Here is a 27,921-nt window from a genome sequence, read left to right as displayed (position 1 = left end):
AACGTTTTGTAAACATGCATTACAAGCCTTGAACCTTATTGTGAGGTAGGTAAGCGGTTAAAAGGAAATAAAACAACAGGTTAGGAAGAGTTATGGTCAAACCACTTTAGAACATAGGAATTAAACAAATTGTCACGTTTAATTTCTTTTGATTACATACCAGAAAAGTCCTCCAGATTCTCTTTTATCTTCCATGACACGAGCCATAAGAATACGGCAAACTTTCTTGTGTTTTTTTAACCTTTAAGAGTTTTAAACGTGATATTGAATTTGAATTAAAATTTCGAATCGTCGCAGTATTCTTTTTTACACACAGTCACCAGAGTCTGAGTCTAATTGATTCGGAAGAGCGTCCTCACCTGTCTAATTTCGTTTTGTACAATTTTACTGCATTTTATTGGGCGTTACTTTAAAGATGAAGATTACTTTATTATTGGCTGAACCAAACAATAAAGAAAATGTCATTATATCACGTCGCATTTTTTAAATTACGAAATGTTTTTAGATAACAAAATTAATGTCATTACATTACATAATATATACATTATTTTGGAAGATGTACATAAAACAAAGATAATTTGATTACGTTCAATGTTTCATCTTCAAAATTTCACTTTTAATTCACCTGCCGTCTCTGTATTAAGTAACAAGAACGAATGAGGAATGTGCATAATTGATGTGAAAAATTCAACTTAATCATGTTTAATTTTCTTAATAAAACAGTTATTAATATAATAATACATAATTCAAACAATAATACATATTAATAAAAATATTTCGTAATATTTTGGTTTTGGGGTACAATTTAACACTTCAGTGTGAGATCCACCCTTTTATTATCAGTGATGAATGACCCTGCGTTAATTCTAAGTAATTTAAGTAGACTTAAACAGGCATTTTACCATTACAAGATTTTCCAAGACTTTTCATATAAATATGTCTAATTTATCTAACATTAAAACATACAAAGCATCATGCTTATGCCCTATTTTCTTGCACTTACACATTTCCTGCAGTCAACTAACAATACTATAAAAAAACACACAGCCACACACTTGAAACATAAGAATCACTTTTTTCCTTTTATTTGGTTTTTAAACTGTATACAAGATGAAACTGAGTTTCTCAAATAGATTGAACGCAAATGATATATGACCCAGAGATTAAAAAATAACAAGAAGGTATAGACATGACAAAAGATAACAGACAGCTGTAAAGGGCACATCAGGACTTTACAATAAAATTAAGTGTTTAGACAAGGGACAACAGATAAGAGAATAAAACACAGACTTCCCAACAATATGTAGTGGTAGCTGCCCTAAGGGCACATGGGGGAAAAAAAAAACCTTCCTGTAGACTACTTTGTCAGCACCAACTTTTTCCTGTCACACAATGTAAAACACTACAGCCACAACATCATAAATCTGATAAGATATACTACTGATAATAAAAGTATGACTTCCCCTTCAGATTTGTTTTATATCATTAACAAAAGACTGACAATATTGTTCAAGGATGGACTATGAACACATAAGAACAAGGTAATGGTAAGTTTATTCTTTAATAATTTCCAAAGGCAACCTATTGAAAACATGTCAAGTTATACAGGATTGGCAACTATCAAATAAAATAATTAATGAGAAAATTACCTCAGCTTGAACATTACTGCCAATTCAAATAGGAATTAAAAAAAACTCTGAAATGGGTATTTTACCAGTTAAATATCTGCTCCTATTGTCACAAAATAAATTTAGTAAGATGCTTCAGAAGAGCAGTAAACATCAGGCACATAAATTAATTTTGAGATCTAAAACCATGCAGTCGTTGGAAGATTGGAAACAGATCTATTTCTGCCACAAGAGGAATTACCAAGCCCCACCACCTGAAGTAAATTTTCATAATCCTGTAAAATGTCTGACAGTTTATTAAATTTATTCAAACCAAACCAATAAAATCAACAATCCATTACGAACTATTGAGGCAACATGCAAAACTTAAAAAAAAAAAAAAAAAAAAAAAAAAAAAAAAAAAAGCCTGCACAGACATCATTGTTCTGTTGAAAGGGAAATATGGCCAGCTTCTCACAAATCTATTTTTTAAACATTATGCATGTTGGTAAAGTAGAGGAGCCAGAAGAAGACCATCAAGTACAAAACCACGAGGACTGCTAAAGGAAAACGACATGATGAAAAAAGGCTCATATGTTAACTGATGCCACCACTAAGAGTTGATTCGGAGTCTAAGTGGGCACAGTGATCTTTCTTGCAAGCAGCACCAATAAGGCAAGCTCTACGCTGCCTTGAGCCTGTTCCAGCGCCTCAGCAGCCTCAAGGGCTGAGAACCCTGACGCCTGGATCCTCTGAATGTGCTCTAGTGGAAACGGTCCCATCGAGGACTGTGGTGCAGGTTGGATGGAGTCTCCAAGAAAAAGAGGATCCCTCTCAGTGGCTTGAGGAGATGCAACAGGCCCTAGGCTGGAATTGGTTGATGAGCCAGCTGCTACAGAAAGCGGGTGCTGCTGAGACAGGTCAGCTGAGATGTCAATGCCTGAGGTGTTTTTGTCCACAATGTCCTGCCCTTGCTGACCCTCAGGGAGCTCAAGATCTCTCTGAAAAGAAGTCACCGGCCCAGAACCTTCTTCAAAAACAAGGGCCTGATTTCCTTCAGCTGCATCAGGACACTCAATCGTTTGTTCCACTGTGGGATCTACCAGACTAGAAGGTTGGTTCTCTGTGTGCCTTGGATTGCTTGGTGTTGGTATGTCTGGAATATCCCTCATGGATTGAGAAGTAAAGTCAGCTTTGGCAACACTTTCCTCTTTGTCGTTTGTTGTGGCAGTATTAGAGGATGAGTCAATAGTTGGGTTCAGAATGACATGGTTTTTTGCAGCAGAATTCTGGTCCACCTCATCAATATCTTGTCTTGGTGTAGTATCATTAGCATCAGATAGAGGAATCCTTCCAGAAACTGTTGGACAACTGTTGGACATTAGAAGTTTATGGAGCTCCTTTAGGGCTTGAGCCAAGGAAGGGATGTTATCCATCTCTGGTGGGTCTTTTTCACAGGGTACTACACTCTTAGCGTCTGAATGGACAGAAGAAATGGCTGGCTCAACATGACAGGGCTCAGGGTTCAAATCTGGAACAGGCATGAGCTGTGGTTGAGCCCCTGAAACATCCTCCATCATACTACCTTGGTCTCTCTGGCACTGATCAGGAAAGTCATAGCTAGCTTCCGGTTTTGCATTGGAAGAAACATCCATGTCCACTTCCTGATCCAGTGTTTGAGTCTGAGACCTTGGGTTAAAAATAATAAAGGGAGATTCTCCTGCTACAGTCTCAGAGGAAATGTTATTCATCCCCAAATCTGCATCTATCGGACTGCCGGAATCTCCTGAAACAATGTCGCCTGTCACCTCATTGTCCTCGGGCACAGTACTCGAGAATGGTTCCTGAGAGGGAAGAGTGCTTGGGATAGGAGTATCTGCATCTGTTTGCAAGCAAGACGATGTCATATCTGCCAGTCCTTGGGACTGAGATCTAAAGGTGTCATCAGAGGGATCTGGAGAGGGTTCACCCACTTTCAAGGGTTGAAGCAGAGAGGATTCAATCGATGTGGGAATTTCAACTGGGGGCACTCCCTGGTTTACAGAGGCTGGGGCAGACTTGGAACGGTCTAGGGTGAGACTGTGGGGGTGATTTGAGGCTGAGGATGTTGAGGGTTGGTTGAGGGGTTTAAATGGAAGGGATTGTGGTGAGGTAGTTTTTCCATTTTCAATATCTATAAGAGAGACATTAACTGATGAAGTTGAAATTCTACATTGAAGTAAGTTACTTAAACCATGCAAATTCAGCAAACACTGCAAACCATGCAAAATAGTCAGCATCATAGACAGGCAAAGATTAACTTAATTCAAGATATTCAAGATAATACTCACAAAATGGAGGTCTTTCTTATGCGTACCAATGTATATCATATGTCCAATATTTACTGGGTCAAATACTGTTTCAGGCTAATGAATATACCCATTGTCAATGTAGTACCTGGTAAGTTGAGCCCTCTCCAGGTGTCTGTCCATATGACATCAGTTTTGTCCTGCTTATAGTTAAGGCACACAAACGCCACACATTTCATGCAATAAGAGGCAAAAATTAGTAAAAACACATCCAGAGAAAGAGAGAAAATAGGCATGCACCTAATAATCACATTAGCTACACAAGGTGGCATTCAACCCACATAAGGCTTTAGTGACCATGTCATAACTTAAAAATATAATTTGAAGAGCCAATATCCTACTGATATTTGAACCCATGTTTCCTCAGATAGTTTTATCAGTGTTACTTTGACAGGCATGTAAAGCATACATCCTTCAAAATATTGGAGTCAGTAAGATTTTTAATGTTTTTTAAAGCACTCTTCTATTCTCACTAAGACAACATTTATTTAATCAAAAAGACAGTAAAAACAACGAAATATTCATACAGTTTAAGGTAACCAAAAAACGTATATATAATTAATTTAAAAGATGTGACAGAAACAGATGTGCTGCTCAATGATGGTTTGATGAAGTGAAAAGTTACACAGATCAGCATTTATTTGAAATCTTTCGTAATATGACAAATGTTTTTACTCTAACTTTTGATTAATTTAATGCATCCTTGCTGAATAAAACTTAATTTCTTTAAAAAAAAATTTTACTGACCCCAAATGTTTTAATGGTAGTGTATTTTATACACACATTATGCACCACCTTGTGAACTGGGGGAGTGGTTCTGCACTGCAACCAGAATAGACAGACTAAACCAAAACTGTTTAAAATGTTTTATTCTTCTAATCCCTAAACAAGGAAATGCTCAAAATGTTCCTTGTGTTAAAATGTAACTCTAGCTTTTATTCCAACCCTAAAAGCCATGCTATATGTTGGTCTACATATCATGCATCTCACCGCTGTCCTGCACAGATCTTTGTAAAGCCTCTGCCAGTTCTCGATCTGCAATCTCCTCAGGCCGGGTATCCTCTCGTCCCTCTGGCCCATATGCCAGCCGGGCACACTCTGGCAGCTCTGCCTCAGGTAGAAAACGTGTCTCTGTACCCGTCGTCCCAATGAGGAGGACATTTTTCTTTAGGTCTATGGAGCACTGAATGAGAGCAAATGAAGTTAGAAGATCAACAGACAGTATTTGTAAGATTAAAGGAGATATAAAATAATTTCCTGAGTACACAAACTAACAATGACACGCAGACAAGACAAAGGACTCTCACTTGCTAAAGTGTCTAGGGAATATAGAAAAAGTATGCATCCTCATCTTTGTTTTATTCCATTAAAGCAACATTAATGGCATGGCAAACAGATTCCATTACGGGAAAAAAATTATTTGATTGGCTATGAACCAAAGTTTCCAAGCAGACCTGGTGTCTCTTCAGCATGTCAAGGCCTAGCAGCATATCCATGGGCTGATCTTCCAAAATGGAAAAAGAGCAAGGCAGGAAATCTCCTTCTATCTGCACCTGGGCTGGACGTAAAATATATATTTAGTATAAGAAGATTTGGGAAAAACAATATTAGAGGAAAAGCATAATGAATATTAAAGGAACAGGTCTAAATAAATGCCGTACCCAAATGAACTCGGCCTATAATTTTCTGGGTGCCAACACCTTTGGCAATGCCTGCCCAACGTCTGTCCACTAGACGCATGATGTTACATCGCTCTGCACATGCTTGGCTCATAATTGTCATCTGAGCTCCTAAACAAGGACAACCAAAAGGACAATAAAAATTTGTATATAATATGAAAAAAACTCAAGTATTAAAAGGAGTGTCAAACATGTAAACAAAAATCGCACACATCTGAAAATAACTCACCTGGATGCTGTATATTAACCCAAAGTATTTGATATTTGGTTATTAAGGCATAATGATCAACATGACATTACTTCCAGCAATATATAACAAAGCACTCAACAACATCATTTCCAGGGAACTTAAAAAAAATCAAAAACACGATTTACTACCTGAGTCAACAAAGGCCTTTACTGGGTGTCCATTGACTTTGCAGTTGATGTAGAGCATGACCACCTGGCCAAAGCTCTCAGGTGCTTCTTCCATAGCAATGGTCATATTCTCCTCAATGTTGTGCTGTCTGGAAATTAGAAGTAAAATGTCACAAATTCAGTGCTGTTCTTTTGTCTTATTATCCCTGTGCCATAGACCATTTTTTTGCTTTGCATATAATCTCACCCCTTATTTGTTACCTGATTTCTTCCTCAATTTTGGCCTGAGCTTCCAAGTCAAAAGGATCTGCAGTCAGCAGTTTGATTCTCTCCTGCTCTCTTCGGGCTCGGTCCTGCTGCTGCTCCAATAGCACCTTGGTGAAGCGCTCTGAAAAAAAGAAATCAAAATTATTCTGACACTTAGGAAAAACATTCAGTCTTCCATATAGATGCATTTAGGCCCATCATCTTCATTTACCAAGGTCTCCACTCAGTAGAGCCTCAGCAAGAGGAGGGTTTCGCTCCTTCAGCAACGACAGTTCATGTGGATTTGCCAGCAACATGTCACGTAGCAAGGCAGGGTTGTCCAATCCCTGAGGTGAAAGGGCTGAGCCTGGTGTGGTGGTAGCTCGGGGCGGCTGTGACTGGGTGGCACTGGGATGCTGGGCTTGGTGCTGTCTGTTTTGGCCTGAGGAGGTCCCAGGAACGGCAATGGAACTGAAATCGATGCGAGGCAGACCTAAGACATTAAGATTAATTATGATTAATGCCAAGATAAGCTCACGTTAATCCATTTTAAAATTGATCAAGTTATGCTGGTTTACCAGGAACTGTGGGCTGTGGCCCTAGTAACCTCTCTGCTTGTCGTAACACTACCACGTCTCCATCCTTCAGTCCATAGTTCCCCAGGGCTCGGGTGGGATCTTGTAAAGGCTGCTCTGCATATGAAATCTATAGAGCAAAGGTTCCATTATTTTTGTTCAATATATGAAAAAACAGTATATCATCTTTTCTCAAAACAGCTATGAATTTGTGAGCATTTTAAGTCTAAAATATACCAACTCACAAATACACAAATGTCTTAGTAATGAACACTGTGTAATAAATGATAGCTTACAGTTTCAATTCATGCACAATTAAATGGGCATACAGAAAAGGTTTCTCTTTCAATTTTCAACACGTTTAATCTGATAGCAAGACACACCTATATCAAATAAAGACTTTCATGTTTGTTTTATCTATGGAAGTTCATTTCCACCACACAAGAAAACAACCACGCTTTGGTAAAGCATAATTATAAGAAGAGAATAAAACGATGACTACATAAAAAGTCAGTCGAAATTATGAGACACCAAGTCACAATTATTACATAAATGTATTACATACATAAGAATTATGACATAAAAAGTAATAATTCTGACAGAGACTTTTCATGTCATATTGACATTTTATCTCACAACCATTTTGACTATTGATGTCATAATTACGTCATTATATGTCATAATTATGATTTAGGAAAGCATGCTTTTTATTTTTGTTATGTGGCTTCCATGTTTAACAGTGCACAATTCCGTGTACTACAGGTTCCTGATATGATTCTTGTTTAGCAAACAAACTGCGTTTAATTGACATAGGTTAGCGTGGCAAATATAGCTATGGCCTGCTAATCTTTCGAAATCTGGGGTTTTCCAGAAGTGTTGACAGGTTCAGTATGCTATTAATAGAATGGACCTGCCGGCTTGTTTGGCACTAACGTTAATTTGTTTAGTCAGGTCGCTTAGCATAGAGGCTAAATAACTTTAACTGTTGCAACACTTTTGAAAGATGTTTACCTGAATCTCCCTGGCTGGTATTCCTGATTCTAGTTCGCAAAGAGCCAAAAAATCCCTGAGTTCAAGCTCCGGGGACACGTCCAGGGCGAAAGTGGTTTCCGAGCGGTCTCTCGGTGCACAGAACACTGTGAGCAGCATTGTGCTCGGGGTCGCTGGAACCCGGTTACCGCTACTCGCTGTCAGAAACTGCCGTTACCCCGGAGTTTTTCTGTGGGATATGTGCCCAGGACTGTCCCGTTAAAACACTGTAATATCTGGTAATGAAGTGGTTAAGCGCATAGAAAAACAAGCCAACAAGCAACCACAAATCACTAATAAAGAATCCGTTCACTTCCTTTCCACAGCTCTTCAGCCACTGCCGTAAACCGATTACGTGTGTCGTAGCTTACTGAGACAGGAAGTCGGAAACAACATACAACGTCAAAACGGAAGCACGTAGACATCCTATATGATGTCTATGGTAGCAAATATTGATAAATTAACAGAACAATGAAAAAAAATTAAATTCATTATATTATGTATTTAATTACATTAATTTCATTAATTAAAAAGGCGAATCATTCAATATTTTAATTAAAGGTGGCATAGAATGATTTTTTTTTATTTACCTAGGCATAGTTAGTGAGAGGTCTGTACTTGGAAATTACATACAGTGAGCCTCAAACACAATTGTTCCCTCCTTTTTATGTAAATCTCATGCATGTAAAAGACCACTGAAAAATAAGCAAATCAGAAACTCAAGGAAATAATCGCAGTATAGGATGGATAGAGAGATGAAGGGGAGACACCTGTTTCAGATTCAGAAAAAAAGTGGGAAAAGGAGATTGGAATTCAGTATTAAGAAGGAAAGAATCATCAATAATTTTTAGACTTCGCATAGGACACACAGGGTTAAATTATAGTTTACATAAAATCAATAAACATCCTACAGGGAAGTGCAATAAGTGTAATGAACCAGAAACAGTTGAACATGTTCTTATAAATTGCATAGCATATAATAAAAAAAGACAAGAGTTAAAGGATAAGATGAAGGAAATGGAGCATAATACAATATAATTAGAAAATATTCTGGCTAAAAAAAGTGGACGAATTCCTATGCAATATGCAATATTGAGGTTTTTAAAGGAAACAGGAATTGATTTAAGAATATAGTTTTTTTCTCTCATTTCTCATCGACGGTCCACACTCCAGTTCAGTTGGTGGCGGTAATGCACCGAAAGCTGGTCTGCCAATCAAGAAGAAGAAGAAGAAGAAGAGGACGCAAATCAGAACATAACACCGACTGTGACGTTACAGTCGGGATCATATATATATATGCTAGCTTTTGTAGAAACAAGCGAGGACAACATTGAAAATGGCAGATCATGGATATAAATGTTATATTCCAGGCTGTGCAGGGGATGTGAGCACTTTACATACCCTTCCCACAGAAAAGAACTGTCAACAGGCATGGTTGATGTTTATCTATAACCGGATACCGAAGCAATTCAATTCAAAATTGTTAGTTTGCTCTGCCCATTTCACCACGGAGTGTTTTTCTAACCTGGGTCAATATCAAGCAGGCTTCGCTCATCGTTTGATTCTGAAGAAGGGAGCAATTCCAACTATATTATTACCATCACAACCGCTACCGCAAGCAGTAAGTAACGTTAGTTATTTTATCCACTTCTTGACTGTTGGCAGCCAGTTTCGTATTGAGCTTAGTTAACAACATTAACGATCATTTACCCTGTCTGTGTTGTCGAGAACGGCAAGATGCTACTACAGTAAAGTTACCCTTAGTTAACTAGCAAACTCCAAAAACTAGCATAATATAACCTATTTACGCGGAGGTTAATATTAATTCCTGCCTTGTTGTCATATACAAAATACAACTGTAGATATATCTGTCAATCACTTTTGTTGGGTATAATTAATTTAGCCTTTATTTTATCAACAACACTTAACTCCGGAGGTAACTAGGTTTGGTTGCTTACAGGTAGCTCACTCCCTCCTTATAGCTAACGTGACCTTCTCCATCACAAGTTGAAACGATTGTCATTTGACAAGGCATGTAACTTACTCAATTTGTTAAAACATTTTATGTTTGAGAAATGAAGTATGATTGTTTTGCACGCTTGTATTTCAGAGGACATCACAGCTCCTGCGTACAAATGATGTAGGTTGCCAAACAGATGCAACACAACTGCCTTTGAAAACAATGATGACCAGCGTTCGAAGCAAAGGTAATGTTACTTATCATTAAGTGCATTTGTGCTGTGCTTTAAGGGGAACTTAATTGCATACCATTATTATTTGAAAGCTTGTTTAGTGGGTAAGTCAGTTGCAATTTGCAGTTCTATTCATAATCTTCAAGATCAGTCTGCTTTTGCACAGTTATTGAAATATTGTATGGGTTACCCATTATTTCCCTTACTAATTCAATTTTTTTTTTTTTCTGTTAGGCATACAGGTGACAGTGTCGTCTCAAAGTGTGGTGGTAGGCACCACAACTACTGCTATGTCATGGCCCTCAATACAGCCATTTACATCGACACCAGTGAAGGCTGCAATGCCAGCCAAAAGAACCCGTGTTGAATTGGAGGAGGATATGAAAATCGGGAATGTTTCCTCTGCAGTCATTGATCCACAAGATTCCACATATGATCCTGCACAGTCTGTTACAACTGAGACGGAATCATCACAGGTTTTGTAAGAACAGTTGTATGTCTTTAACAATTCAGAAATGTTTTTACACAAACTGTGACTTTGTTTTCAGGTTTTCACTAACAGGGACAATGCTGTTCCTTGGTTGTTGTTTTCTCTTTCAGTGCCACATCAATGCCATTCCATAAGGATGCTAAGTTCATAGTTTTTGAAAAATGCCTCCTTAGCCTGTTCGAGAGTTGTCCTGTTTGCACCAGTTCTTGTAATGTCAGCCCACGCAGAAGAGGGACCTTCGTGGCCATTGACCAAAGGTGCCCTCACTGTGACTTCTTTAGACAGTGGAGGAGCCAGCCTGTCATTGGCAGCACCCCTGTGGGCAACCTTCAGTTGTCTGCTGCCATCTATTTCAGTGGAGCTTCCTTTCTGAAGATGCAAAAGGTATCGTATCCTTTGTACACACCAAACTAGCCAAAGCTAGACGAGACAACTCATTTTTTCCCTAATTATTTTTAAAAGGTGTTCAGGGCGATGAACCTGAAAATGCATACATATGATGCTTTTAGAAGGCATGCCAAGACATACCTTGAACCTGCTATCATCCACAAGTGGAATGAGGACCAAAATTTGCAACTGCACTACCTGAGCCAGAACAAGAACGCCATTCTTGGTGGTGACATGCGAGCAGACTCACCAGGTGGACATTTTTATGTGAATTTATCTTACTACTAAATCAACTATGCATTGCACAAGGCTGTGTAAATATGCATATGGTCATGTGTTTCTGTCTTCTACATAACTGTGCTGTATTTAAAAATGATTTTGTAATTACAGGACATTCTGCAAAGTATGGGAGCTACACCATGATGGACTTGCAGACCAACAACATTGTAGACATACAGCTGGTGCAGGTATTTAAGAATATGTGGACTTCAAGAGCAGACTACGGATAACATACTGTTGTTATGTACAACTACTTAAAAAATGCAAGTATACTTATTGAATGTCATGTCAGCAGCTGACACCTCTGTCAGTAGTATAAATTTGTAACAAATCTGTTCAGATTTCTGATAGAAAATACAATATAAATTTTTCACCAATTTTAACAGAGCGTAGAGACTTCTACTCTTCATACACACTTCATAATACATATATAATTCATGGAGATATCACGCATTCATTTTATGTTTGTGTGTTTGAAAACAGAGTAAGGAGGTAGGGGGAAGCTACCACATGGAGAAGGAGGGCCTTAGAAGAAGCTTGGATCGCCTGGAGGAAAGCGGTGTGAAGTTGGACTGCGTTGTCACTGACCGTCACCCCCAGATACAAAAGTTCCTAAAAGATCGTAAAATCATCCACTATTATGACATCTGGCACATGGCAAAAGGTAATGCTTACATCTTGGTTTACCACTCATTTCAGATATTCATGGTTGGAAGTATCTATCCATACTTCTAAGGAAGCTTACTGCATCAACCTTTTTCAATCTGTGATATGTTTTGGCTGTAAATTTTACTTCATTAGGATTGTCAAAGAAGGTGGAGAAAATTTCCAGAGAGAAAGACTGTAGTTTGGTGAAAAAGTGGCATAAGAGCATCATCAACCACCTGTACTGGTCTGCCACAAGCTCTAAATCAGGGCCAGAGAAGTTAGCCAAATGGACCTCTATCATAAACCACATTCAAGACATTCACACACATTCTGACCCAGCGTTCCCTAGGTGTCAACATGAACAAAAGTTGTCTAAGGACTGTAGCAAGTGGTTTCAACCAGGTTTGTAACCTGAATGTGTTATTTGCCTCAAACACTCTTAAGCATGTGGGGCATGTTATGTAAATACTCCAATATTCATGTGTTGTAACAATAACATTACACTGATTTCCCCAGGTTCGAGAGCACTGAATAGGCTGCATAAGGTCCTGATAAACAAGAGAGTGCTTTCAGATGTGGAGAAGCTGAGCCCACATTACCAGACATCAACTGTGGAGTCATTTCACAAGGTCATCTTGTACTTTGCACCCAAAAATGTTGTCTTACCCTTCATCGGAATGCTATGCAGGTATGTCTTCTCCCTCCCAACTTGAACATAGGTCAGAACGCAACACATAGACAGTTACGTGGGAAAGAGGGCACACTGATGTTTTCTGTCTAGGGGGACTGGTTTTGGGGTGTGGAGGTGTGAATCATGAACAAAGCAATTCAGTTTAGGGCTGTTCTAACTAAAAGACGTGAAGTGCCTTTTAGTTAGATTTTACAGTTTACGTAATGGTAGAGCTTTACTGTATTTTCAAAGTGTATTTTGAATATTTACATACTTGTAGTGTTAAATACAAACATTGACGTACTGAAAATGGCATTATGATACATTTTTTGTTTTGTTTGTCTTGTGCTTTAGGTTGTACCTTGCAGCAATGCACTTCAACGAGAATGTTGTCCGGCCACAAATGACAACATCTAAAGGGAAACTTGTATACAAGCATTTCTTTCCAAAGGCCAAAAAGGGAGGACATACCATCAAACCAGTAAAGACAGAGCCAACATTTTGTAAGTTTATCCTTTAAATATTTATTTTTAACAATACTTACAAATGTGCAAATAAATACAAAGAACTTACCGTACTTCACAGGCTATGTCATCAACTTGATGGACAGTGTTTTTCAAGAGGTTTTCTGTGATCCCCTTCCATATCTGGATGCCATACAGCGGATTCCTGTGCCTCAGTACTTGTCTGCTCAGCGTGACAGACCTTCCATGGAGAAAACTGTTGCTGAGCATGTCACGTTTCAGTCAAGGGGGGTCTGAATCCAATATATTGCCCTGCACCATCAGGAAACTCTCTTTGTATGCGCAGCACCACACATGAAGGGATGATGACACGAACACTTTGCCCAAGGAAACCGCTGCACCAGCTGACAAACCACCTGTAGGCCAAATGTCTGCACTGCCTGCAGGGACAGACGGAGAGGAGAGGAAAACACATCTTGTTTGATTTATTATTTAATTTTTCAACAGGTTATTATTGGATGATGTTTGAATGATGTTGAGGCACAATAAAAGTGTCACATCAATAAGTATCTGTTATTAATGCATGTTTCTTCATTTCTAACATAGAACAGACAGTATGGCTGTGCAATGCACTGAACTCATAATGTAATATGGATATAACAGAGGCAAATTCTACTTATACAACATCTAACAACTGTTTTAGATTGGCCTTACCTTTCCATACCTCTGGGTCTCAAAGCCCATGGTCAGCTCTGTATACATTCAATGCATTTTGCAAAGAATATATATTTAAGCACACTGGTAAGTTTATGGTCTGCTATGTATGAATTTAGTGATTTTTTTTTTGTTTGTTTTTTTAAGTACTGAAATTAGAGGCTGTGTTGAACAGCCAATCAGAGCAGAGCTGAACATTAATATTCATGAACCTTCCAAAAATATATATATATAGATAGATAGATAGATAGATAGATAGTGGTAAAAACAGACCATTTCTTTCTAGGGACAAATAACGTTACTAGGGCTGTAAATGGACATAAAATTTATTACATATTATATATATGTAATATATATATTTACATCATATATGTGTGTCTATATATGATGTAAATGATGTGTAACAATGCAAACAGGTTTTCAGGGATAGGTTTAGAGTTAGGGTTAGGTTAGGGGATAAAAAATATCGTTTGGTCAGTATAAAACAAGCAATAAAAGTCTTTGGAAAGTCCCTACAATGTGTGTGTGTGTGTGTGTGCCTTTTCTTTGTTTAATATTTGAAACCGTAACTAATATTTTTACAGTGATGCTATGTTTTCAGTGTAGCCAGTCAGACTTTTCTACCCCTGTATAGATACATGCATAGCCTATTTATTTAGACTTTGTTTGTGATTACTACGAGATTTATAACCCGATTAAGTAACTGGACTAATAACACATACAGTACATAAATTATATTAATAATACTACATAACATTCAATATGCATGTTATTTTCAGTGACTTAAGGCATGTTTGACTGATTTTTATTTTCAGCAAGTAACAACATTCCCAACCACCGTACTGTAGAGGGCGCTACGGCTCAACTTAATTCATCAACTCTGGATATCTATATCTATATCTATCTATATCTATATCTATACACACACACACACTTACAGCAGTTTTAATTAATATTACTTGAATTATTAAATAAACACTGTTATAATAAATATGAGGAAGGACTGACAATTATAAAAGTTACTTTAAGGGTGAAATTTTAATCTTAATATACTGCTGTACTGCCCTCATAAAACACAGTGGGGTATGCTACCAAAAATCTCTGAGCTCTTTGAAAACCTTCGTAATTTAAACAAATAAAACAGATTAAAACAAATAAACACATTTCTAGATGACCAATCAAGTAAATGTGTAACATTAACCACATAAGCCTCAAGAGGTCAGAAATCCATTTTTCCAATTAACCTTTTCACTAAAATTATACTGATATATATATATATATATATATATTTTTTTATATTTTTTTTTTTTCCCTTAGGTGTATTAATATTTCTACAAACCTAAAATGCAAGTGACATACTAAAAACTAAATCTGACGGTAAAAATAAATCTCAGTCCAGGTCAGTTTTCTCACCATGAAAATGTTTATTGGACCATTAAATTTCTCATTCTAAGACAGTCATGTACGGCATTTGATCACGTGGTCTCTTAATTTTATAAAAACACCTTAAATGCAACAATATATTCACTAAAACACACAAACAGATGACACTCTTAGAGCTAAAATAGCTATGTTTCTGTACCAGATATACACATTGTTTTCAAACTAATTAAAACACAATCTATTCAACACTTACAAAGCACACATTCAACAAATTCCGGTAGCTCCTTTGTTCAAACATAATTAACTCACACACACACACACACACAAAGAGAACAGACAGATCACAGCAGAAATGTACAACATAATCCATGACTGTCTCATGCACATACTGATTTAAACAATACTTGTATATAATCTCTGACCTAATTTGTTTTTGTACACTTTGAGCACACTCCCTGCATTCAAATGTCAAGTTTGTACTAACCCAGCAAAGTTATTTTTAGACATCCTAAATTTGCAAGGGCAAGTTAAAAACTGCATTCAGATTGGGGCACCCTAAAAATGCAACATGACTGCAATCTCACTGATGCACCATAAGGAGGCTTGAAATATATATTAGGTTACAAAGGGCCTGTCTTATCTCAGAAGGTTAGAGTTCAGTTATTTTAAAGGAAGTGTTAGGAGAGTGCTCATGGTTGGTTTGGTTAGAGCAATAAACTGGCACAATACTACAATCACATGAACATAATGGATCTTTTTCTTTTTGACCACATTGTGTCTCACTTTTGCACAAGATGCTCCATTATTGGATTAATGAATGAGAACCCAGCAAAAGCGCTCTGGTCCATGGAATCAATCAGGCCTTTCTCGCAGTGTGAGAGACGGGGTTTCTCACTCAAAAACTCCCGGTCAAAGTTACTGCAGTCATTTGGAGCTTTCTGCGATTAGATAAAAACAAGACAAAAACAAAAAACAATGAGAAAACAGAGAAAGACAAAAGAATAAAAGATGCGAGAGGGAAAACATACCACTTTTGGTTTAAAGGGAGGCTCAACTTCTTTCCTTTCTAAAGCAGACCAGTTGACAGTCTTGAAGAACAGGTGCCCTCTTATATTACCCACAATCCCTAAACGGCGTGATGGGTCGCGCTCAAACAGCTGTGAACAGATGAAATAAAGACAAATCGTGTAAAAGCAGAAATTTCATTTGTGTTGTTTTTAATGGTGTATTTGTGCATGTGTACCTTTTCTAGCATGTCTCGAGTATCCACTGTGATCCAGCGGGGATAATGAGGTGTGTCCATTCGGATCGATTCAAACAGCTCGTCCTCGTCGTCACCGTGGAATGGAGACTGACCAATCAGCATCTCATACACCAGCACGCCAAATGACCACCAGTCTACTGAGAATGAATACTGCTGACCCAGAAGAATCTGTGATTTCCACACACAAACACATCAGGTCAATAACAGGCTATTGCCCATCTGAGAGTAAACCAATGCGGAAATGTGTTTTATACCTCAGGAGCGATATAATCTGGAGTTCCACAGAAAGTTGTGGCCCGATTTTCCCCAAAAACATTCTCCTTACACATTCCAAAATCAGCTATTTTTATGTGACCATCTCCATCTAACATCACATTATCCAGTTTGAGATCCCTGGCAAAAGGAGAGAGCAACACTGAAAATTATCCAGAAAGCCTTTCTAATGAATTCTGAGTGGAGTAATTAATAAATACAACAAAACAATGGAGAAACAGTTGTGTGTACCTGTAAATAACGCCTTTGGAATGGAGAAACTGCAGGCCACACACTATTTCAGCTGCATAGAACCTGGCAAGAGAAGTCCATTTAATACATTTACTTTGGTGCCATTTATATGCCACATGTGCCCATTAAATCAAGGGTTCAACTATATTTTTTAAATGAAAGAAACTTGTTTATATATGCGTATGTGTGACATACGTGGCTCTGTACAGATCAAAACGCCCCTTTTCCTGTATATGAAACATCAAGTCTCCTCCATTCAGATACTCCATCACAAAGAATAAGTGCTCCTGTTAAAGATGAACAAATTTAACAATTAATAACCATTCATGGCATTCTCCATTAACATATTGTTTGGTACTGTCAGATTTAGGCCATGTCCACACGTACACCGGTATTTTTTCCTTCTTCCGTTTTTAAAAAAAAATCTCTGTCCACATGAAAACCCAAACGCATACTGTGCTGCACTGTCAAGAGCATGCCAAAACAAACAGGTGGCGATATAATCTCAACTGTAAAGCGATGTTGGCCAATCAGAAGCCTGAAAAAGTTTCAAGCAGGCGGAGATAACAGCGCAGGCTCTGACGTCACAAGCCAAAAACTCCAGTTTCGCTGTCTATACGATAACACTGCAACCGGAGTTTTTGAAAATCCTCACCCTGGCAGGCGTTTTCAAAAACGCTCTGTTTCAGTAACCTGGTGCTGCATTTGTGTGTGGACGAACGGCCAAACTGTGTAGAAAAAGCTGCGGTTTTAAAAATAACCACGTTCGTGTGGACAGGGCAGTCACTCTGAAGAGCAGGAAGAGCTGTGGTTTTTCTGTGGTATAGGATCTCATGAATCAGGTTTGTGGTTGTTTTTTCTGTAAATATGTGTGGTGTACCTTGGTTTGAAAAGTGGAGTAGAGGTGTGTAAGGAACGGATTTTCCCAGGCGAGAGCCAGCACTCGTTTTTCTACCATGGTGCACTCCACATCATCATCCATCAACACCACATCCTTCTTTAACGCCTTCACTGCAAACCATTCACCAGTGCCCCTTAGCTCAGCCAACAGCACCTGACGACAGAAAGATGATAAACATGTATTTGTATATGAATGTGTGTTAATAGGGATAGAGAGTTTGTTTGTTACCTTGCCAAAGCTTCCCTTGCCCAGGACTTTGTGTAAAATGAAATGCTCAGCAGTGATACGCGTTTGGTGGGTGATTCGAGAGGGAGGATGAGGACTCGAACCCTCCCACAGACGACCATAAGGAGCCGCATCTGCAATATAAAACTGCTGTCAAATCAAAATCATATTTTTAAGTCTCACACTTAGTTACCACCAGTCACACCTACCACTAACATCAGGACTTTTATTAAAATCCTGGTAAACCCCAACATCCTGTGTGTTGCTCTGTGAGTTGCTTTCAGGTCGCTTGGTGGATTTCTATGACGGCACAAATATGCATAAACTTTAAAACATAACAGCATTAATGTGAATGTGAAATAAAGTTTACAGTATATAAGTGCATCATAACTTGGGCTTGTGCAAACATTAATATTTACAGTTGAGACTTGGGTAAGAGCCTCTGCCAGTAGCTTCTGGTTGATGCCACACAGGTTGGCCACTTTAGTCTGGCACTTATGATGAACATTCATGGAGCAGTCTGAAAGAGAAGAGAAGAGATGAAATGACTGCAAACATATATTCAGGGTTTAATATTAAGACTAAAACCAAATAACAAAACGGCCTTTTTATACCAAGTAATTACAACTAACCAATTTAGTTACTGACCAGTGGGCTGGTAACTATTCTTAAGTATTTCTAAATACTAAAATGCTTTAAAGCATAATGTAAACAGATAATGGCTAGCAAATAATTTTGGTATACTCACCCTCGCATTTGAGGCCCTGTTTGACAAGACCCCACAGCAGACTGCCACAATGGTCACAAAAGGTGGGGCTCATGTAGTTGTAGGTCTTAAAGCGATGTGGCATGTCAATCTTAAAACGCTCCTTCTGAAACTGTAGGCACACAAAGACTTTAAATAACCATGGCACAGTAAAATAAAAAAGAGAATAGTGTAATAAAATTCATACCATAGTGTCTCGACTATTGGCTGCAGTGCCCGTGCACCTTCCGATAATTTTATCAATACACTTCTTGTGGATGGCTGCATTGCATTCTGGTGGAGAATATACATATATGTATATATTTAAGGGGGCTCAGCCATTGGGACAGAATTTCAGAGGCTGTGTGTGTTCACAGTGTTGCTTTATTCTGAATAAAACAGGTAAACAGGGAACACTGGAAAGCAATCCATTCATGTATTTCCCCTTTTGGGCACATTCTTACTAAAACTGTGGACAGGTATTTAGGATAACAGAAAATAAAACAGCAAAATATACTTACGTCTACACTTGTAACCTTGCTTGTTAAGACCCCTGGGAAGCAAAAGACAAAATGATAAGTACACCTGTGTTATGAACTTCTTACATCTTACTGAATAATCAGGACTGACCAAACAAAATCTCTGCAGACAGAGCAGAAGGTAGGCTGTCTGAAGAAGGTGGCAATGAACTCATGGTTTTTGATGAAGTGAATCTTCGCCTGCTTAATAGCTCCACGACGACGATTGAGATTTGGTGCCTCCTCTTCTGACACTACTGAATGATGAAAGTCTGAGCGCAAAAGAGAAAAAACAAAACCGGATGGAAGCAGATTTTAAATAGACAGGAATTTTTAACAGTAATTTAATTAAATAAAGATTATAATTAAATTAATAATATTTTATATATACACATACAATATATATTATTCATTTTGTATTTCTTGATTAAAAGGTTTTGATCAACTTTTAAATTGTCAACTTTCTGTTTCCTTCTATTTTTGAAGGAAAGGTCAAAGAGGGACAAGCTGTTCTGACACATTCAACAGAGACATTCCTGTGCAAAGAATTTTAAAGGGAGTCCAAATGGATTCACATATGCCCATACACTCGACCCCTCCCACCACAAACGGCAATAGGCTAGATTCAAGCAGGGGTTGAAACGTCTATTGAGAAGGAGTTCAAGGGTGGCACTAAGGTAAAATGCCCATTATTGCTGCTCTAACTCAGGGTGGATGTACTAAATTGGTTGAGCATAATATGAATAACCCTCTTTAAATCTAGTAGTTTTTATCGAAATTGTATTTTTCATGAGAGTGGCAATCAAGTCTCAAGTTAATCATTCTTTTAGTTGTGTTTTGTAATGATTCTTTTAAAGCGTTTATTTAATTGTGATCGTGTCTTACCTGTATCTGCATCCTCCAAAAAGAACTGTACAGACATCATAACCTTTCCTGAAGGTTGCAAATCAACCTGAAAATGAACCAAGACTATAACATTACCCTTAAATGTACAAACACTGACATTCATACAAATGTATAGACATGACCACATTGTCACATACCCAAAACTCTGCACGTCCATTTGCCTTCTTGCATCGTTCTGCCAAAACAGACACACCCACTGTTACTTCTGCTAAAGGTTCCTCTGCAGTTCTCATGAGTAGTATTTGTATGACACGTCCCTCATAAATATGTGCATCAAATGTGGATCGCCAAGCAGGATACATGGTGGGCTTCTTCTGGATCAAAGTTTTTCCTCGCTCTTAAAGGTAAAGGGGGACATTTTTGATTAACTGTTAAGTCATGCCAGTTCTGATACATTAATCATCCAGAAAAATTATATTTCACATAGCAAATGATAGCGTTTTTAGTCGCATCGAAATTAAGGTCAAGTATGAGAACACTGCATGGTGGCAAACAATATTCTGTGCAGTGAGCTCTGTTCTAAACTACTCATTTGGCAAAATAAAGCAGGTAATCCAGTTCTCTGCAGATGGAGGATTTGCATGTTGTTCTGTGCACATACAGTATACTGCAAAAAAAAAGCGCAAGACGCATGGCAGTATGCCATTCCAAACATAGCCATGCACTTGAAACCCGTTACACACACATAACCGCATACACATTTACTCACCAGTGCTGAGAGCTTCTTTCATTTTGACGGCACAGAATGGTGCCTCAGCCATTGGTGAGAATGTGCCAAGATCATAGGCATTAAAAGCAATCCTCAGGAAAGGGGCCATGGCAACCCCTCAGGCACAGCCTAAAAAAAGATTCAGACAAGCAAAATTCATATGACGTTTCTGATGTGTTTGGTGATAAGTTCAGTAAAGCAGTCAAACATCAGCATTGCATTGATAGCAATAAAGGAAAAAAAAATTTTAATCATATTTTAATATGTAATCATAATTTTGTAATCATAAACAGAAACCTATACTTTGTTCATGCTAGCACATGTGCCTGCAGAGAAAATGGTTTAGTCTTATGTTGGATCTTAATGTTAATTTTGGCGCCTGTTCTATTGTTAAATCTAATAGTTGCTCTGTTGCTCTCGCAGTAGGTTTGTAATGCTTTGTTATGTTACTTGTAATCATTTATCACCAAAAATAGTCATCCACCCTCTCTCTGACCTTTAATATTAATCAGGACTTTTTCTCTGTGCCTGAGGCTTCAATGTAAACGCCTTTTTAGATGTAAATGAGATTGAGTGCTTCTCTGTATTTTCTCAAAACTGCTGCTCTGTTGGTTCAGAAAACAATCCATGCTGAAATGATCAGACTGACAAGATCAGTGACCCTGAAATGAAAATACTAAAGCTCCAGTTTCCCTCACTGGGATTCTTCAAAAAGGTATGTAAAGTGGCAGGTGCTACACACAACCAAAACCATTATGATTTAACTCTTCTCATTAGTATTTCCAGTGTTTAGAAGTATAATACTTCCTTCATATTACCTCACACTGAACGGGGGGACTAAGTTTTTATGTACCAAATAGACATTGATATGTTACTGCAGGCTTCAGAACATCAGAAGGTGTTTTAGGAATAAATCTGACATTTTGATTTCTGAAGGTTACGGTTATGTTCTACATGTTCAATATCAAAATCTATTTACGAAGATTTAATTTTCATATGATGTGACATTTAGTGTATGCAAATTGTCTGTGTGTAAAAGCATAGTTAAGCTAAACTGTTAGTGGTTAAACTAATAGCTACCCAGACTATGTGGGATATTTGCTTTGATGTGCTTTTTAAACAGAACCCCAATGACTAAGATTAAATACAAATATAATTCACAATATAATATATTTCAATGCCTTTTTGCTAAAGTTCCTTGGTTTAATTCTCATGCAACAGGACCATGTAGAAAAATGGTTCCTGGGCATCTGTAGCATTACCCTTCCTTCACTCATCATGTTTATTTCTATTACATGATCTTGCTTTATTATTGTAGATCAGAACATTTGGAACGTGACCCAGATGAGGTTTATAGGTTATTTTAATAATATGGGCTGAAATTGACCAGTCTTGTATAACATAAGTACTCCCCCCACCTCTGTCGTAAACAAATGACATGACTCAGGCTGTGACTGCAACAGAAACTCATAACAAACTTGCTTGTTGTATTGCAGTGACTGTAATTAGACTGCATTACTACAGAGTGTGTAAGAATAAGAAAGACAGGGAGAGAGAGATTTGAACACACTCATACATGCATATACACACTGCTGTAGTTCAATTAGGAAGGGCACTTGTGGAAACATGTCTGAAACCAGCACAGAAATGTCCAAACACGTTGCAGCATCTCATTAAAAAACCTAAATCTCGGCTTGTGTTTGTGTGTGTGTATGTGTTAGAGCTAGCGAATCAGTGGTGTGGAAGAATGTGTCAATAACATAAACTTGCAGCACAGTACGAAATCGATTTTGAAACTATCCAGTCACATCAGTCTCTCTAGATGATCACATATGCATCATGAATCCTGTTCAGCCAAATTCAGCCAAAAAAGAAAGAAATAAAATCAGAAGAGCCTGTGGACCTGTGTTAGTATGTGTGAAAATGAGAGTGATAGAGAGAAGAAGAGAGACAGCGAGGGTGGTATGTTAAGTAGGCAGGTGTGGTTAAGAGGCTGCATGTGCTTTCCTGAACATAAGAACTTAAAATGAGTGCTAAGAGAATGTTTGTTCTCATAAGCCTTATGATAAGCCATAACAGGAGCTGAAACACAATTACAAGGGTGTAAGAAGTGTGTTTGTGTGTGCATGGCCTTATTAGGTAAACTAGTATTGCTCAAAGGATTATTGGTTTGTTCAAATCCCTAACCCCAAGTATTAAACTACTTATATAGGAATACACCACCAAAAAATAAAAATTCTCTCATCATTTACTCATTGTCATGTAGTCCCAAACCTGTATGATTTTCTTTATTTCTCCATAAGTTTTGTTTCCCATTTTGACAGTTTGGTTTTCTTTATTTTTCAATATGTGTTTTGTTATGTTTATTATTGGAAGTGTATTTTTTTCATGTTTTTGAGTGATTAAGGGTGAGTCATACAGGTTTGTGATTACTTTTATGGGTGAACTATCACTTTAGGAGTGTAACTGATCTGGCACTGTTTGTGCTACAAATGGTGCAACTTAAGGAGATTGAGGTGTTCTACATATTTGAATTTTATTTCATAAATACTATCCAGTGTCTTAATTTGACTTGCCCAGTACGCAACCACATAGATCCACCCTATCAACAATATAACAATCGGAAGACCTTATCAACTGCAACTGAAATCTAGTTGCATATAAAGCATATAAACAAAATTCTGATGGAATTATCAATATGTTATCAAACTCACTGTAGCCAGTTGCTTTAAAGTGCATGAAATGCATAATTCTTGCACACCAATTCTGGAGTCTTTCAGTTCGCTGATGTCAAAAGGAACAGCAGGTTTCATCACTCATGTCCACAGTAATACACTCAACATCTAAAGTACGGGACAGGAAGGAACTATCGACACTCTTGAACAGAATGAAAGAGTGGTATGGCGTAAACTGTTCAACCACAGCAGGATGTGTGTCTCCTCTGCAAAGAGTTATCACGTCAGACACATGCTGGCGTAGTGATGGATAGTTATTATTAAAGGAAATTAACTGAAATCTCTCTACAAACCACCAACAACAACTAAAATACTAGATAATTACTGTAAAATGTGACATAACCAATTCCACCATGCCCCAATACACACACACACACACACACACAAACACAAACACACACAACTCAGTCATCTCTACCAGAACCATGCTCCATCTGCTTTGTGTAAAGGATCAATAATCATTGATATTTTGTACAGGACCGTGTCAGTGGTATTTTAGACCCCTCAATGTCACAAACTGGAGCTATTTATGGACTAGGAATAAAAACGGATAATTCACTAATAATATTTCTTTTACTAACAGTTGTGTAACAAACTAACGTACCAATTCTTTGCACATCACACGCGCATGCAGCATTTTTGAGTATCACCAGCTGACTGCGAACTCGTCAGTAATGTATCAATTGTTGTCTAGGTAGGTCTCTAGATTTTGAGACACAACCTCTGTTGCCTTTACAACTACGGAGAAGTGTTGTCTAGCAAGACAAAGTCTGCAAACGCCGATTCTGTCAAGGTCCATTAGACAGCGGCGTTCACGAAAGTGTTGTGAAACTGCGCCCTTTTCATATCATTCTAACAGACTAAAGATATATTTAAGCTTTTTTGGAAATTGTAAAGTCATAAAAAAAGCACTGAGGAGGAGAACGATTAAAGTCTAATGTATCTAAACACACAGACTGCCTTAGCGGTCGTCGCTCGAATCCGTTCAGCGCATCAATCGGAAACGAGCAGCGAAGAAAATGAGTCAAACACACTAAAACGCAACATCACCAAAGTTCCGTCACGACCAAGCAATATTCGATCCAAAAAAAACAACGAAGCACTGCTAACTTCTTACCTCTCCTCCGGAAGAAGCGGACTTTTCTCTGAGACGCCTGCTCGCTTCAGTGATTGAGCCGTTTGAGGAAGTACAAATCGCTCGTGGAGTTCTGAGTAAAGTAGGGCGAAGTGACGTCGCACAGGTGCTCTCTTTCTTCGCGCGATCCCTCTTCTGCCTCGCGCGCGCGCTCAGATGACACTTTAATAAGCCAGTGCGCTGAACAGAAAGCACAGGTGCGTTTGTAGCGTGTGTATCAGTCCATCCAGTGTGTATGTCAGTGACCTCTTTGCAAAGGGCTCATGTGAAGGGCAGGCACTGGCAGTGTACCTCTAGATGCCCCACTATTGAGAGCAAACCTATGGCAAGCCATTTCAACATATATTCTGTATTCTTTTCATTTATTTATTTTTATTTTTGTATTTGTATTTTTTGCAACTGTTCCGATAATTATTATATATTCTAGTAGTGGCTAGTAGCAAGTATAGTATGTAATGAAGAAGTACTAGTGACTAATTGGCTAAAAATCACTATTGGAATAGTGTTATCATGAAAATGTTTATTATCATAAAGTTCCCTAGCCAATTGGACTAGGAAATTGGACATGCATGGACTCAAGTCGTTTTTACTTGGGAAGCTAGATAATTTTGATACCACTGATGGGCCCTAAGCTTAAAAGATGGGGGAGGACAGAATTATGGCTTCAGTATTTTTTTTATTTTTATTTTTTTTAGTTATATTTTTGTTTTTTATGCCTTTATTTTTGATAGGACAGTAGAGAGTTTGACAGGAAAGCATGGGGCAGAGAGAGGGGAGCTTCAAAGGACCTTGAGCCAGGAATCGAACCCAGGTTGCCGGAGGCATTAGGGCCCCCTCTCCCTTTCCCTCGCTGGGCCCTTGGTGTCCTCCATGATTCATATACTTTCCACCAACAAAGAACTTGAATGTGACAAACTTATTACAGTTTCAGAAGTGGGAAGCAGGAAATTTCCAATAGCACATGAAGGCAGCATAAATACTAGCACTGAATATTTAGTCAAATTTAAAACAATACTAGCACTAATACATTGTAATATTATGGCTACGTAGGCATACTGGTAACACAAAACAGAATATTATTATGCATTAAATGTTAAAGCAGTTTGCCACATGTGCCAGCATTCTGTCCACAGCTGGACACACATGCAAAGAGAAACAGTGATTGTGTTGGCTGGTGATTTATAGATAGTTTACTCAAGAGGCATTGAGATGAGGAACAGATCCTGTGTCTGGTTTCTATATTGCGTTCATGGAATATTACCTATAAAACATACACTGAAAGGTCACATAACTGTGGGTGTTAAGGACACAAAATTTGAAAATCGACATCCTTCTGTGTGCGTGCTTGTAGTCTTGTCCTGCTTTCCTCCTCTTGGTCCGCAGTGCTGTGGAGTGTATGTCCTAGATTTAAGTGTGTGGGTGAGATTTAAAAAAAGCAAAGAAACAACAGTATGTTGCAGAGCCTATGTGTGTGTAGATATCTGGTGCAGAATTGGAGGTGGTGAGGGGGCTGTTTTGCTACCCCTTATCTGTAATCGAGTAGATCTACACAGATAAAATGGTGTATTGTTATAGTATATATAAAATAACCAGAGTACCAATTAAATGATATTTAATAATTCGTCTTTGTCTTCTTTGTTTATGAAAAGAACATCAGATAAATAGCCCAACTAAGTACACGGATGAATTAGTTTTAGTGTACTGGTGCGCATAGAGAGAAGTTTACAGTGCTGCATAAACTTTGCGTCTGACACACTCTTTCACACAAAGATGCACACACTCTGTAAACAGCTGTCTGACAGATCGGTAATGCCTTATATGTAAGTTTCCAGCAGTAAAACAGAAGCCACATTTCTTCCCCTTCTCACCACAAACCCATGAAAAGAGTGTAGTACTCTGTAACATTTTAAGTGGAATTACACATTTAAGTGTACATTTATAAACAGCACCAAATAAAAGGGAAGTGGAAATATGAAAAAAAGAAGAGGTTTTTTATAGAGATGAGTTTATTTCCTGTGTATTAATAGTTGATCGGGGCAGCTGGCATGATATAGAAAATGAGAGATTCCTTATATATTTATGCCTCTACGCAATGTTAGAAGTTAGACTGGGTAATTTACCTCAGATAGATAAAGAAGAGAATAAATAATGCCTTTATCTATTGTAGGAAAATGAGGGCTATTTTCATCACTCTGCTGCAATGCAGTGGAACATAAGACACTTAAAAGACCCAAAAGTGTCATGACAATGTCACTGTGACACTGCCACTGAATCATACACAATCTCACACACATTTTCTCTCAATCTCTCTAGATCATCAGTGACATTTTCTTGGTCTAGAAATAGGAAAGAATAAAAACTTGTATTCTATAATATGTATCACCTTTGACCTTTACATGCATCTTAACGATGATCTTTCTTTAATTTATTATATGACCTAAAAAGATTAAACTGTTTATAATTTACAATTTATTTATCTACAGGAGCCATGCACAGTAATTACTATTCTCATGTAGCCAATTTCTGTGGTCTCATTGAGAAAGGTGGAGTGGGTTGGCCTACAAGCAGCCTAATTAGAGATGTTTTGATTAACAATAATAATCTCAAACACACAGCTAATTTATCATTAGCTCAGTGCTGTCAAGTACTTTGAAGAAGCCTACTTAGGGATGTGTGGAATCACCCATGCGCTCATATTGGAGTATAGACAGTCTGTTACTAGAAAGGTAGGTTCCGTTCCAAGTTTGGACCATCCAGCACTTTAGCAGGTTTTTATTATCTCCGTTTCATTTTCTTATATACATTTTAATGCCAGTTTTTAAATGCAGAGTGGATTCAATGAGACTTTCAAGTTATGTAATCAAAAATGGACTCTATTTACATTTTTAATTGCCTAAAATCCAAAAAGGACTGTCTTCATAACTATTTTCCTTCTGGCTTTTGTCATTGAGTCCCTCCCACTGACCACATGTCATATAGAAGTCTTGTTTATATATCTTGTTTCACTTATAAATATGTCAGGAAGTGAAATTGGTTGCATATGATTTTGTTGAATAAGGCATAACTCCTGTGGTAAAAACTAAAGCACAAACCTTGTTCAGAGAAGTGAAGTGTACAGTCGCGTCAACTACATACACCCCCACAAGAGAACAATTCGGCCTCTTTAATAAAGAATCTGCAAAACAAGCAACCTAGATAGCATCAGCTGCAT

At 37.9% G+C, this 27,921-nt stretch overlaps 3 protein-coding genes across 4 annotated transcripts; 1 reads left to right on the top strand and 2 right to left on the bottom strand.

The window, feature by feature from the left end:
• Positions 1 to 1,063: 1,063 nt before the first annotated feature.
• On the bottom strand, positions 1,064 to 8,235 carry ddi2 (DNA-damage inducible protein 2). 2 transcript variants are annotated; one of them, XM_019105190.2, is made up of 10 exons: positions 7,824 to 8,230; positions 6,816 to 6,942; positions 6,470 to 6,730; positions 6,253 to 6,379; positions 6,013 to 6,140; positions 5,617 to 5,745; positions 5,410 to 5,513; positions 4,946 to 5,138; positions 4,044 to 4,095; positions 3,683 to 3,780 (listed from the first exon to the last, which is right to left on the bottom strand). In XM_019105190.2, exons 1-9 carry the CDS (start codon positions 7,959 to 7,961, stop codon positions 4,085 to 4,087), a joined length of 1,218 nt encoding a protein of 405 aa, XP_018960735.1. In that variant the 5' UTR covers positions 7,962 to 8,230; the 3' UTR covers positions 3,683 to 3,780; positions 4,044 to 4,084. The 2 variants fall into 2 exon arrangements, with proteins under 2 accessions (XP_042582170.1, XP_018960735.1); XM_042726236.1 differs by lacking the exon at positions 4,044 to 4,095 and having other exon boundaries at positions 1,064 to 3,780; positions 7,824 to 8,235.
• An 832-nt stretch (positions 8,236 to 9,067) lies between these two features.
• LOC109084638 lies at positions 9,068 to 13,540 on the top strand. Its single transcript, XM_042726241.1, has 11 exons — positions 9,068 to 9,462; positions 9,952 to 10,048; positions 10,268 to 10,514; positions 10,634 to 10,907; positions 10,986 to 11,163; positions 11,301 to 11,377; positions 11,673 to 11,853; positions 11,991 to 12,239; positions 12,354 to 12,525; positions 12,862 to 13,010; positions 13,093 to 13,540. The coding sequence occupies exons 1-11, from the start codon at positions 9,178 to 9,180 to the stop codon at positions 13,266 to 13,268; spliced, it is 2,085 nt and encodes a 694-aa protein (XP_042582175.1). The 5' UTR covers positions 9,068 to 9,177; the 3' UTR covers positions 13,269 to 13,540.
• Positions 13,541 to 15,085: 1,545 nt separating this feature from the next.
• Positions 15,086 to 24,929, bottom strand: prkcda (protein kinase C, delta a). The gene is made up of 18 exons (XM_042726243.1): positions 24,693 to 24,929; positions 20,841 to 20,969; positions 20,269 to 20,468; positions 20,111 to 20,177; positions 19,338 to 19,497; positions 19,229 to 19,260; positions 18,916 to 19,001; positions 18,711 to 18,840; positions 18,382 to 18,482; positions 18,172 to 18,262; positions 17,966 to 18,096; positions 17,717 to 17,890; positions 17,032 to 17,123; positions 16,837 to 16,899; positions 16,587 to 16,725; positions 16,312 to 16,500; positions 16,097 to 16,225; positions 15,086 to 16,006 (listed from the first exon to the last, which is right to left on the bottom strand). Exons 2-18 carry the CDS (start codon positions 20,947 to 20,949, stop codon positions 15,848 to 15,850), a joined length of 2,052 nt encoding a protein of 683 aa, XP_042582177.1. The 5' UTR covers positions 20,950 to 20,969; positions 24,693 to 24,929; the 3' UTR covers positions 15,086 to 15,847.
• Between the last annotated feature and the right edge of the window lie 2,992 nt (positions 24,930 to 27,921).

This window comes from Cyprinus carpio, chromosome B6 (genome assembly GCF_018340385.1).
Source record: "Cyprinus carpio isolate SPL01 chromosome B6, ASM1834038v1, whole genome shotgun sequence".
NCBI classification, from domain to species: domain Eukaryota; kingdom Metazoa; phylum Chordata; class Actinopteri; order Cypriniformes; family Cyprinidae; genus Cyprinus; species Cyprinus carpio.
Note: the sequence above shows the minus strand (reverse complement) of the source record. Positions and strands in the feature narration are given on the sequence as shown.